Source organism: Bos mutus, chromosome 9 (genome assembly GCF_027580195.1).
Source record: "Bos mutus isolate GX-2022 chromosome 9, NWIPB_WYAK_1.1, whole genome shotgun sequence".
In the NCBI taxonomy this organism is placed as follows: Eukaryota; Metazoa; Chordata; class Mammalia; order Artiodactyla; family Bovidae; genus Bos; species Bos mutus.
The window spans coordinates 74419746-74432864 of record NC_091625.1 but is presented as its reverse complement, the minus strand read 5'-3'; the positions used below and the strand labels follow the sequence as shown (position 1 = coordinate 74432864).

At 40.0% G+C, this 13119-nt stretch overlaps 1 protein-coding gene across 5 annotated transcripts in view; it reads left to right on the top strand.

The window, feature by feature from the left end:
- Nucleotides 1–13119, top strand: part of MAP7 (microtubule associated protein 7) — a 177614-nt gene that overhangs the window by 73614 nt on the left and 90881 nt on the right. The window contains exon 1 of one of the 5 annotated variants that reach the window (XM_070376746.1): nucleotides 4244–4435. The exons of the other annotated variants lie outside the window; for them this stretch is intronic. Within the exon in view, the coding sequence (XP_070232847.1) occupies nucleotides 4414–4435 (22 nt within the window). The 5' untranslated portion in view covers nucleotides 4244–4413. Of the gene's footprint in view, nucleotides 1–4243; nucleotides 4436–13119 lie in introns of those variants that run through there. 5 annotated transcript variants of the gene reach the window in all.

The following is a 13119-nucleotide window of genomic DNA, read 5'->3' as shown; positions in this document are numbered from 1 at the left end:
TTAGGAGGCTGGTGAGCAAAGCAGGTAGTCAGTGAGCAGGTAATAAATGAGCACACAGAGGGGAGAAGGTGGATTCCTCAGAGTTCTACAGCTGCTCTGCCAATTTTATAAGTCACCAGCTCCCATTACAAAATATGTATCACACTTTGTATTTGTTAAGGATGATATAGTTTAGATTTAATAAACAGATTCATTTCCCCTTAATTTCTCAGGATTCACATATTCCATTGTAAAACTTGCTAAGCTTTCCAAGTGATTTCCATTCTCAGAAGCTGAATAATAAACTGTCAATTCAGCCTTCATCCATCTGCCAGTATTCTGCATTGATAGTTTTGCTGGTTATTGAAAATGAAGCCAAAAACAGACTGGTAGTCGAGAAAATGACAGTAACCATGCATGTAGTTAGAAATGTGCCTCTTTCCAAGATCCTCACTGGGCAGCTATGGTTTCAGATGCCACATTATTACCGTACCCACTGCTCCATGCACTGGGACATAGAAATCTCCTTGAGCCACTCGTCACATAACAAAACCCTCTATTCTCTTTCCTCTCTTGTTAGCATTCAGCTGTTTTTCTGGATGAATGCACTGCCATTTAGTTACACCCTGTTGTTCCTAAGGGGAGAGTGGGGCACTGTCTCCATGCAGTGTCACCTCCTGTCTCTCCCCGCCTGTCTTCTCTCCTCGTGGTACCAGTCCTTTCCTGTCTCAGCAGGCGACTGTGGTCTGATGCTCCCGGGTGCTCGGAAGTGAGAAGTCACCTAGCTGGAGGGCAGAGATTGCCATAGAGCAGAGTGTGGGGACTGAGAGTCTGCCACTGACTAGCTCACCCAAATTACTCTGTATATCTGAGTCTCCCCATCAGTAAGCTTAGCATAACAGGGTGATTTGCGAGGTCAGACCAATCCTTATGTGTAGGACCTTAGAATAATGACTGACTTAATAGGCCATCCACAAGCTTAAGCTATTATTTTTATAATTTCCTATGGCAATCTCTCTGAGCCACCAGGGAAGCATGGCTTAGACAGATTGCCATAGGAAATCATGAAAATAATAGCTTAAGCTCAGACAGTAAAGGGTCCACTTGCAGGGTGGGCAACCTGGGTTTGATCCCTGAGTTGGAAAGATGCCCTGGAGGAGGGCATGGCAACCCACTCCAGTATTCTTGCCTGGAGAATCCCATGGACAGAGGAGCCTTGCAGGCTACAGTCCAAGGCTACAGTCCATAGGGTGGCAAAGAGTTGGACACGACTGAGCGACAAGCACAGCACAGCACATGGCAATCTGTCACGTGAGGCAGTTTTTCCCCACCAGCCCTTCTCTTTCCTATAAACCTCAGATGTGCACACAGCTGGTCGCAGTGTGGAAGGATGGATCCACAGCAGGGAGGCAGTGTGGAGAGTTCCTGAGAAGCTGATGGAAGGTAGAGAAAAGGATTGTGGGTAGTTAGCCAGAAGAAGGGAAGAGAGGAATCTTCAAGAAGTAATGGCAGCATATATACAACTGATGGGGACAGGAGAGCCAAGTCGAGGGAAATGCAGCCAAACACCATCCTCCATGAGGCCAGAGAGGAGGAGGCGAAGCAGACAGGCAGCCAGTAGTGCTGCTGATGTGTGGTGAGAAAAGCAAGTGTCTGAGACCACCAAGAGCCAAGAAAACAGAGGCGCTGAAAGAGTTACAGGATCAGATTGGTATTCTAGAAGCATCATAGCTGTGTTGATGACTGGGTTTTGGCAATCAGGATTTGGACGGCCACAGAACAGCTAGGAGGTTCATATAACACCGCCCTATCCTCTTAAAACTGGGTGCCTCTAATCTTCAATGAACTGGAAGATAGATAACTGAGCTAGCTACATTTGAGTCTAAAGTATAGATATAAAGATTCTGAGGGAAGAAGTGAAAGGATTTTTTTTTTCGAGTTGCTAATAGGAGTTATTTTTTTATTTGATAAATTCATGATTCCTGTCTTTGTTCTGTTTAAAGGAGTTGTGAGATAACTCAGGGTATGAGTTCTAACATTTATGGAGCCCTACTAAATGTACCCCTGGAGGAGGGCCTGGCAGCCCACTCCAGTACTCTTACCTGGAGAATCCCATGGACAGAGGAGCCTGGCAGGCTACAGTCCATGGTATCTCAAAGAGTCAAACACAGCTGAAGTGACTTAGCATAGGCACATTGAATGTATAGGCATAGAATTGTGGGAATGGATTGATATTTTAATAACAAATTAATAACCAACATATTTCTTTGGCTAGCATACACTCTGTGTCATGCATTTCATTGCTTTAATTGGACAGAATTGGGAATTTGTCTACTTCTTGAGACATTTAGGCAAATCACATACCAGCCATTATGTCACACGTGAGCAGAGAGAAATGTGGAGGGCGTGTTTATTATCCACAGTACCAGTGTTGTGAACCTTGACCTCCCTTTCCCATGGAATCAGTTCTGTGTCCGTCTCTGAGGCAGTAAGGTCTTTGGGAAGGGAAAAAAGATAGTAGAACAGTGGAGCAATTCAAATATGTTTCCCCCACCTGGGGAAGGTGCTTTGCCATCCAGCCTCCCTACCATACTAGCCCTGCTCAGAGGTGCAGAAAGAAGAAAAGAAATCTGGATTTGGTGCCACCGGAGTTGTAATTTCCTTTAACCAGAAGTAATCTTGCCCCAGACCCTCATGGGACATTTGGCAGTGCCTTAAAAAATTTTTTTAATGGTCTTGACTGTGAGGAGGGGGCTGTCTGCAGGCAGTGCTATTAGATACAGGAGGCAGAGGCCAGGGATGCTGCCAAGCTGTTAAAGCCTCATCCCCTCCCCTGTAGTCCACAGCGAAGAGTTATCCTGTCTGAAAGGTCAGGAGGACCAAGGCTGAGAACTCCTGCACTAGAGATCCTGTCTGTGTTTATGTTGTTCAGTCACTAAGTCATGTCTGACTCTTTGTGACCCCATGGACTGCAGCACTCCACTTCTCCTTCACTATCTCCTGGAGTTTCTCAAACTCATGTCCATTGAGTTGGTGATGCCATCCAACTATCTCATCCTCTGTTTCCCATTTCTCCTCCTGCCTTCAATCTTTCCCAGCATCAGAGCTGCTTTTGAAAATGCAAGGGGACTGGTTGGCAGGAATGATGGTACTTAGGCCTCTGGAGCTGTTGGGATGGTACTGGCTACACCTGGTATTCCATTGGTTCCTACTAGGTAAGTCTTTAGTTCCAAGGGCATTAAAAAGGGTTCATTGCCAAGTCCAGTGGATGCTTGAACTCCTACATCTTATAAATCCTATGTGTCCAGTCTCTTTACTGAGGCAAGTCCTACTACTCAAAGAGGCTTGAAATGATTTGTTTTCTTCTCAACAGCGTATTTCCTTTCCCAGATTGGACCCGTGGATCATCCAAACTCATGAAGTTCATTGGTTTTAACTCACGTTTTAACTCAAGTATTCTGACTCCCATATCACAGTTTTAAATTCTGTAAAGGCACAATGAGGACTTGACATGATCTTTTCTCCTCAGATTCCCCTCTATGTCCCTAGACAAAAAGTCCTTTTAAAGACTGTTACCTTTAAAGGTAACATTGTGATAGAAATGTTGAATTCGAAATCCATAATGTAAAACTCATCACTGGCTTAAAAATTTTTTTCTGAGGCCCTATAATTAATTCATCCAGAAATAATTTCTAAAACTTTAGTGATTGTTTATTGATTCTTCCTCTTCACTTTGAAGACCTCCAGAATTTCTTCTGGACCTTCTGAAGGATAGTGAAACTTCATTTCATGTGGTTTCCCAACGGCTCCATGAATGTTCTCAGTGAAGGGAGGAAAAGAACAGAGGTCTCTCTGCTTGACTGATTCTAAATGATTGCCTCTCTCAGATGCATTTGGTATGGGAACAATATCAGCCATAATCTTCGGGGTTTTAAAATGCCATCTTTAGTACATTAGGAAACCAAAAGGCAGAAGAATTTGGAAAAATAGTAAATACCGTTTAGATGATCTTGGTAAACATTTGTTCAAATGTGTTTAAGGCACATCCTGTTTGGGGCCTGGGCTGATTTTAAACCCTGAGACTGAACTGATGTTTAACAGCCATTTCTTAACCAGGAAAGGCCTCCCCTTCTCCCAGCCCACACCCGTTCGAGCTTCACTGGCTCTTTTGAACAGAAGCCGTTCTCAGTTTTTACTTGGTTCAGTGAACAAGGTTACTGTTTAGAAACAGTGGCTGTTGAGTCATATGTCTCCTCACCCTTTTGCCTTCTTCCTGAGTGCACCTCGAGCTGCATGAGAGATGATATTAATACTCGGGATGATTAAAAGGTCTCTTCACTGATCGCTTGGTCTTTGCCTGGCTGAGAAACTCAAAGCAGGAAGAGAGAGACATGCAGATATGTTGCAGCATATTCAAGAAAGAAGGGTTTTAGGATGGAAGACACTAAACTGGCCTGTAAGTTCTTGGACTCAAAATATGTTGCGAAACTTCTTAATAAGGATATGTAGGAATCGGGCAATCTTTAACTCAGTTTGACACACTAACACTTTCAACAGGTCAAAGTACAGAGTAGGAAATCTTTTAATAGATCTTTTTGTTTTGGGGGGTAGGGAGGACTTGGTTTTAATGTTCTAAGAAAAAGAAGTGGGAATTTTAATTAAGTGAAACATTCCTTGTGCTCTATAGATGATGGATTTATACTTTATCGTCCTGCAGCCATGGGATAGTTTCTATGAAAATTCAAGGCAAATGATATTATTTTCCATTTTCCATGTTTGTGCTTTTTACTTCTTTTAGCAAAAAACAAAGTGAAAACCCTGAAACAGCTCCTAAGGTCTCCTGAGTGCCTGAGGTAGACAGTGTAGCAGGCTACACATACAATTGCACTGCTGTCTAAAGAACATTTTAGCACATAATTTATTGATGATTTCTTATTGCTTTTAATATCTGTATCTGGATTAGATCATGAAGATTTTGAGAAATGATTGTTTTCTATTTTAGGGGAATATGAGGAGTGCTGAGGATTTTTGCTGATTAAAAAAGATCATACTTCTCTTGCCTACCTCTTCGGTTTTTATTTAGTTTTGTTTCTTTTGTTTTTTTTTTTTACCGTCAAAAACATTGCCTGCATTTTCCTCTCATATCTTTCCTCACCAGAATGCTTTCATTTCCATGATATGTAAATCAGTTAACTCACATATAGGCTTTATGGGAAAAACTATAGTGATCAGAATCGTAAGCACTACATTTTACAGAGGTATTTTTATCACTGTATTTTCTTGTCTAGAATTTTCTATATGTACTGGATGCTTTATAAGATTTAATTTTAAGAGTGGTAAAGATGCTTTGTTCACTAAATTATTTGCCTTTTAAAATATTGCCTCTATTCATTTGCATGGATAATATTTGCAAATTTTATAGTAAAAACACATCTAGGAAAGAAAAGTGAGTTGTGTGTAGTGTCAGTATCCAGTAAGCATTAAGGAGATGGATTATGCTATAAATTAGTGGTTTGCTTTTGGTATTTTATGATTATAAAATATAGAGCCAAAGAGGCATATTAGAAATATCTTGAGGGTTGGATCCAAGCCTACATTTTAGCTCTGACACTAATTTTGTGACCTCAAACAAGTTATTTATACTCTATAAGTATGTCAGTATCATCACTGCATAATGGGAATAATCTAACTTTCAGGGCTGTATATACGTTAAAAGAGAGGCAAAATGCCTCACCTAACTGGCTTCTCAGAAAAAGAAAAAAAAACTGGTATTATTATTTGTATTTGTTCAGTTAACTCACTTTTAAATTAACTTTGTACTTAATGAGTCAGAAAAGAATATCTTTCTGTGTGGAAATCATATTTACATACAGTATTCAAATATTAGGATTAGACAGTTAATGCATAATAAGCATTGGGTTTCATAATGAATTATTTAAATGTGATAAATAATATTGGTTGAATCAAATGAAATACAGGTTACTCAATAAGAAAACTGGATAAATATCCAATAGATAAAATTGATATTGAGGGGGAGAAATTTTTTCATCCAGAAAATTGGTCAAAAAATCTTAGATAAGTGGTTTAAAAATACTAAATTATTCTTTTTAAAAAATATGAATTCTTTTTTAAATACTAAAATATTCTCTTTTTTAAATCAAAAGATAAAAAAAAATTATTTATTTGGCTGCACTGGATCTTAGTTGCAGCATGCAGGATCTAGTTCCCAGACCAGGGATCGAACCCAGACTCCCTGCACAGGAGATGTGGAGTCTTAGCCACTGGACCATCAGGAAAGTCCTCTAAATTAGTCTTAGATACTCAATTTTAGTCTCTTCCAATTTCCAACTTTTAATTTGATATTGAGTAGACCTTAGAAAAGTAGATGTAGTAGCTTCACGTTTCCATAAACTAAAATTTCAGTGTGAAGACCATAACTCTATTTGGAGTAGAGATGAAGGGTGAACTCTGCTCTGTACACTTCACGAAGCCCCTCCAGCTCATTCATGAAAGTCCATCCCACGGTGGGAGCAGAGCCTGTTGCCACGTCAAGCTGCTTGGGAGTAACTATAAGAAACTGTAAGAGTGACCCGCTCCCCCAACCCCAGACAAAAACTGGTATCTATTGTCATTCAGTCTGTTCTCACGTTAGCACTTCCCACCAACTAAGGCTGTCATGTTTATTGTGTTCTCCCACACTAGAGTATGAGCCATAGGGGCAGGGAGTTTCGGCCTTGTCATTCATGGCTGTATCCCAAGCACCTACAACAGTGCCTGGCAACCAGTAGGCGCCTAGTCAGTTTATCAAGTTAATGAGTCGACCCCGTAGTCGTCAAGAGGACAACAAGGTAAGGAAGGCCATGCCTACTCTCACTGTAAAGCACAAAATAACAAAGATACAGTTTTGTATAAAATCTGCACCAGGGCATGCTAATTTATCCTGTGGTTGACACAGAAGTAGAGTTTGTGCCAACTTTTAGAAGAAAAGAAAGTCAGTAGAAAATGTTACTGTCCTCAGTTGGACATGTGCCAAGAGCAGAAAACCAAAAAGTTTACTTCCTTTATGAAAAATAGGTAAATCAAGGACTCTAGAAAAATAATTTTGTGATAAAATGCCAAGTCACAGGCCAAATAAACTCCCTCCTCCCCTGAACCCTCGGTGAGGTCAGCGCTCAGCTCCACAGGGACAGCCCCTCCCACACACTCCGGAAGCATCATACGACCCTGTGGACTCAGCTCCTTTACCAGGAATTTTATGTAGGTGTAGTTTTCAGAAGCTAAGAATCTTGTTCAGTAAGACTTTCACAAATCACTAGCCATTCTCAAAGTTACACTGAATCTATGCCTCTATAAAGATAAATTGCTGTACTGTAGAGTCAAAAGACCAGGTTTTCAAACTCTATTCTAAGGCAGTCTGTATAACCAAGGGCAAATCCCATTTGATCTCTGAGTCTCAGTCCCCTCCCCTATAAAAGGGCAACAGGCATACCTACCATAATCTAGTTAAGATGGTCAAGTGAGTTTATATTACAAGAAAGTGACTTGTAATCCATTAAACAAATTATACAGTGTCACTTGAATACAGATTTAAAAAACAGTGCAAGTTCTTTCCTTAAATGAGAATTTAAGTGCTTTATAACTTTAAATTCTATTATTTGTCAGAATATCACTAATTAAAGGGGCAAACCCCATCAAAACAATAAAAAAGAGTAAGGTACAATTTTTAATGCCATATTTGAAAAATAAATCTAGAAAACACTGTGGCATAGCGGTTAAGATACTAGGTTTTAAAGTCACATTGTTGTGGATTTTATTCATGATTTAGCTGTTCACATTAGACAGATTTCTTAACTTTGAGACTCAGTTTTCATCTCTGAACAGTGGGGAAAGTGTTACCTAAATGCAGGCTTACTATAAAGAAAAAATATTTTGAGACAAAATGCTTAAAGCATGAGTACAGCCTTGGAACATAATATATACTCAGTAAACAGAAGTTGCATTTGTAGTTATTTTAATTCTTTATAAATATCATTGGGTATATGGTTTGCCTTTTAAATGATATGATGCTAAACTTTTAAAATGTATTAGCCACTATTACTCTATAGAAATCTGCTAGAAATTTCCTAAGAGAAAATAATTCTACAATTTTTCAGAGCTCTTACTTTACTGAGCCTGATGATTCTTTAGATTAGGTGATCTTTGAAACAAGCATCAATACAGCTAAAAGTTTTCCAATATAATTTACTCACCTAAAGCCTAGGGAATCTCAAAGTATGTTAGATTAAATAAACTTATCCGTAACAGAATGCACAGATACTCATAAAGAAAGGTCAGGGGCAGGGATTTTCAAAGAGAGGAGTTTAAAATTCTCTTTCTAGGAAGTGTATGTTGCTAGGGAACATAGAAGAGCATTAAGGTAGCAACACATATTGTCATGCAACCTAGAGATATTTAAGTTCCAAGATTCATTGCTCATAGTCCAAGATGTAAGTCATGTATTAACTGTCACTAATCCTTTCTCAGCATTTCACGGAGTCATTGAATTAAATATTCTCTGAACTGACATTTTAGTACTGAATTACAAACATCAGTGTACAGTCTTGATAATATAATTTCTTTCTCTTATCAGAACCTCTAGATGACGTGAATAAATGAACTTCAGTTGAACCACAAGCCAACTTTAAAACTTAGGTTAGCATTTTGATACACAAGAATCATTCTCCATTAACAGATGCTTTTCTATAAGACCTACTTTATTTTAAAAGATAATGCCATAATCCATTTCTGGTCATACTCTGGTTATATAAATGTATATGTAATGTCTTATCTCAGACAGCATAAAATAATATTACTTGAATAACAAGTAGCATGTGATGAAGGACCAAGAAAGTAAAAGTTAATATTTAAGCTTTCTCCTTACTTGACTTAATATTAACAGTACATAGTTTTCATGTTTTTCTGTAACATAACAGTTATAAAGTCCTGAATCAAAGATTAACATTTTTATATAACATTATTAGGAATTATTGTTTTGAATATTTGGATTTTGTGTTTTACTTCTGTTAATCAGAATACAGAATTCAAATATACAAGCATTTAAGTGTGATGTTATTATAATTCAGTGCTGTCCGTTTTACCCAGCAGTTGCAATCAAGTTAAAGAAAGCAAGTAAGTCTGAGGGATTTTAGTTGGACTCAGTATATACCATTTTAACAAAAGAAAGGTGGCTTGGGCTTTGAGAGATGATATATTGTGGGAAAGTGATTAGGAAATAGAGCTAATGGAAGATGAGGGTTAATATAGGAGGTTTGTTTATGCAAGCTCATCTCTGTCTCTGGGCATGAGCCATTCTCCTCCTTCTGATACCGGAGAGGGGGGCACCATCACAGGCGATATTTATGCCCAGCTTTTAGGTGGGTATGTGCAGAGAGTTCTTTCCACATCTGTTGATTCTCAATGCCTACAGCTGAAAATAATGCCAAAGTGGCATCTTTTGGAACAGTGCATTCTGATGCCTTTCATGGTACTCTAATGGACATCTTTAGATGTAAGACTTTTCTCATATTTTAGGTTATTTCCTTAAGACAGAATCTCAGAAGTGCAATTGTCTAGCTAGTAGTATTAAACCTTTTAATGGCAGTATATTCATATCACTAAATTCCTTTTGTGGAATTATACCAATTAACTATAACTCTAATACTGCTGCTTTCTGCTCCTCATACTTTCAGGGTTTTCAGTGCTGCATTTGGAAGCACATGTCTAATATTCTTCTTCAGGGTTCACACTAGATGGAAAATACCAAGGATCTAGAAAGGGATAGTTCTAACCATTGGTGAAGCTAGTTCCAATATTCATGACTGGTGCTGTGGTTGTGAAGGAGTAGCATAAACTGGCTGAAGCAGATGCTTTTCTCCAGATATCCCTACTACCAGCTGAATTTAACATCTCAATCATAAGGAGACTGCTCAGGATGAGGGGTAATTGAAGACACCTTCATTGCAAATAGATCATGTGCCTTGTGCATGTGTGCATAGTCACTCAGTCACGTCTGACTCTTTGTGACCCTGTGGACTGTAGCCTGCCAGGCTCTTCTATCCATGGAATTTTCCTGGCAAGGATACTGGAATGGGTTGCCATTTATTCTCCAGGGGATGTTCCTCACTCAGGGGTAAAACCCCTGCCTCCTGCAATGCATGTGGATTCTTTACTGCTGAGCCACTAGGGAAGCCCAAATAGATTATGTGGTGGTGGTGGTGGTGGTGGTGTTGGTGGTGGTGGTTTAGTCTCTGAGTCGTGTCCGACTCTTGTGGCCCCAGTGCTGCTGCTAAGTCACTTCAGTCGTGTCCGACTCAGTGCAACCCCATAGATGGCAGCCCACCAGGCTCCCCCATCCCTGGGATTCTCCAGGCAAGAACACTGGAGTGGGTTGCCATTTCCTTCCCGAGTGCATGAAAGTGAAAGCGAAGCTGCTCAGTTTTGTCCAACTCGCCGCAACCCCAGGGACTGCAGCTCACCAGGCTCCTCCGTCCATGGGATTTTCCAGGCAAAAGTACTGGAGTGCAGTGCCATTGCCTTCTCCTGACCCCAATATGGATGGCATTAAATCTTCAGGAGCTAGTTAGTCTTAAATCCAAATTAGCATTTGATTGCCAATGGGACTGATACCAAGCCTTCCTGGGGACAGATCCTCCCACCCACATGTTCCCCCATCTCTTTTTTATTTAAAAAAAAACAAAACAAAACAAAAAAACTTTAGCCTCTTTAGCCTTCCCCAAGTTCCAAAGAGCAAATTTAATCAGAGAAATGGAAAAAATGCAGAAACAAAGGAAAGCAGTCAAGCAGGACAAAATTATAGTTTAGCCACAAAACAAAATCAAGGACTTTTAGTTCCTCTTCAAGGGTTACAGGTAATACCCTGAGCCACATCCTTGAGTTGTTTTACGGATAGTAAAAGCTCCTACCAGGTGGAGGCGGTCAAACATATGCTGCCTAGCATCACGTAGACCCCAGACAGGTTGGAACTAGAAAACTAATCATTGAGATTCCCAAAATACTAGTGTTACCTTCAGTTCAGTTCTGTCGCTCAGTCGTGTCTGACTCTTTGCGACCCATGAATCACAGCATGCCAGGCCTCCCTGTCCATCACCAGCTCCTGGAGTCCACTCAAACTCATGTCCATCAAATTGGTGATGCCATCCAGCCATCTCATCCTCTGTCGTCCCCTTCTCCTCCTGCTCCCAATCCCTCCCAGCATCAGGGTCTTTTCCAATGACTCAACTCTTTGCATGAGGTGGCCAAAGTACTGGAGTTTCAGTTTCAGCATCAGTCCTTCCAATGAACACCCAGGACTGATCTCCTTTAGGATGGACTGGTTGGATCTCCTTGCAGTCCAAGGGACTTTCAAGAGTCTTCTCCAACACCACAGTTCAAAAGCATCAATTCTTTGGCGCTCAGCTTTCTTCACAGTCCAACTCTCACATCCATACATGACCACTGGAAAAACCGTAGCCTTGACTAGACGGACCTTTGTTGGCAAAGTAATGTCTCTGCTTTCTGTTAGCCAATTCAAGAATTGTGCATGAGCTGATCAATCACCCCAAGACCCTATCCCTCACATTGTCCTTATAAACTTTCCCTGAGTGCTATTGGCAAGTATTTAGGTCTTTTGAGCACAAACTGTCCTGTTCTTGCATGGCATCCTACAATAAATGCTGTGCTTTCCTTCACCACAGTGTCAGCAGATTGGCTTTGCCATGTATTGGGTGAATGGACCCAAATTCACTGGATTTTTCAGAAGGCACAAAATGACACATTTAAATCAAGGAATTTTAGAGCCATCACCATCAGCTAATTACCATTGGGTAGAATCTTAAGCAATGCACTGGAAGACTGAAACAGCTTCAATTGATTATAAATTAATGACATAGGATGTTTATTAATTAATAAGCTTTGTTGAAATATGCTGAACGTTGTACATAGGGTTTACAGCCAATAGCTGTCATCAGAATGTTTTGAAATTACACCCATGAGAAAAACAAAGGTTTTTACCTCCATGCATTTGCAGTCGTTTGCTAGTTTTGCAGTAACCATCAAAACACAGAACATTGATTTATACTATTAAGCCTTGCCTCTCCAAGAAGATTTAGCCACTTTGAAAAAAAGTCATATATCTCAAAAAGCCCCTCTTAAAAAGTCAATACAAGATACTGATTTTATACTGAAGTATTAAGTTCTTCATTTTTAGGCAGACAGTATTACATGGTGGGAATTAATACCTTCTATTTTTAAAAAATCTGCATTTATGAAGTGGTTGAGGGGGAGAAGTGGTATTTAAAAACTTAGTTAAATGAAGAAATCTTGGAAATAAGTTTCAGATTCGAAGTTGTGTTCAGTTCAGTTGCTCAGTCGTGTCCAACTCTTTGTGACCCCATGGACTACAGCACGCCAGGCCTCCCTGTCCATCACCAACTCGTGGAGTTTACCCAAACTCATGTTCATTGGGTCGGTGATGCCATCCAACAATCTCATCCTCTGTCGTCCCCTTCTCCTCCCACCTTCAACCTTTCCCAGCATCAGGGTCTTTTCCAAAGAGCCAGATCTTCGCATGAGGTGGCCAAAGTACTGGAGTTTCAGCTTTAGCATCATTCCTTCCAAAGAACACCCAGGACTGATCTCCTTTAGAATGGACCGGTTGGATCTCCTTGCAGTCCAAGGGACTCTCAAGAGTCTTCTCCAACACCACAGTTCAAAAGCATCACTTCTTCAGTGCTCAGCTTTCTTCACAGTCCAACTCTCACATCCATACATGACCACTGGAAAAACCATAGCCTTGACTAGATGGACCTTTGTTGGCAAAGTAATGTCTCTGCTTTTTAATATGCTGTCTAGGTTGGTCATAACTTTTCTTCCAAGGAATAAGTGTAAGTAAACTAAGTTGTTTTAGATACAGTATTTTTATACATAAAGGTATATCTAGAGTTGTGTTAGTTCAAAGGACAAAGATTTAAAAGAAGCCATGTGGAATTTTAAATAGTAGTGCTTATTGAGCTCACTGTGTTATATTCAATAGAATTGTGTACTTCTTTTTAGAGCTGTTATCTCAATTCTCAGTGTACCAGTCATTGCCTCCCTGTAGCCTAT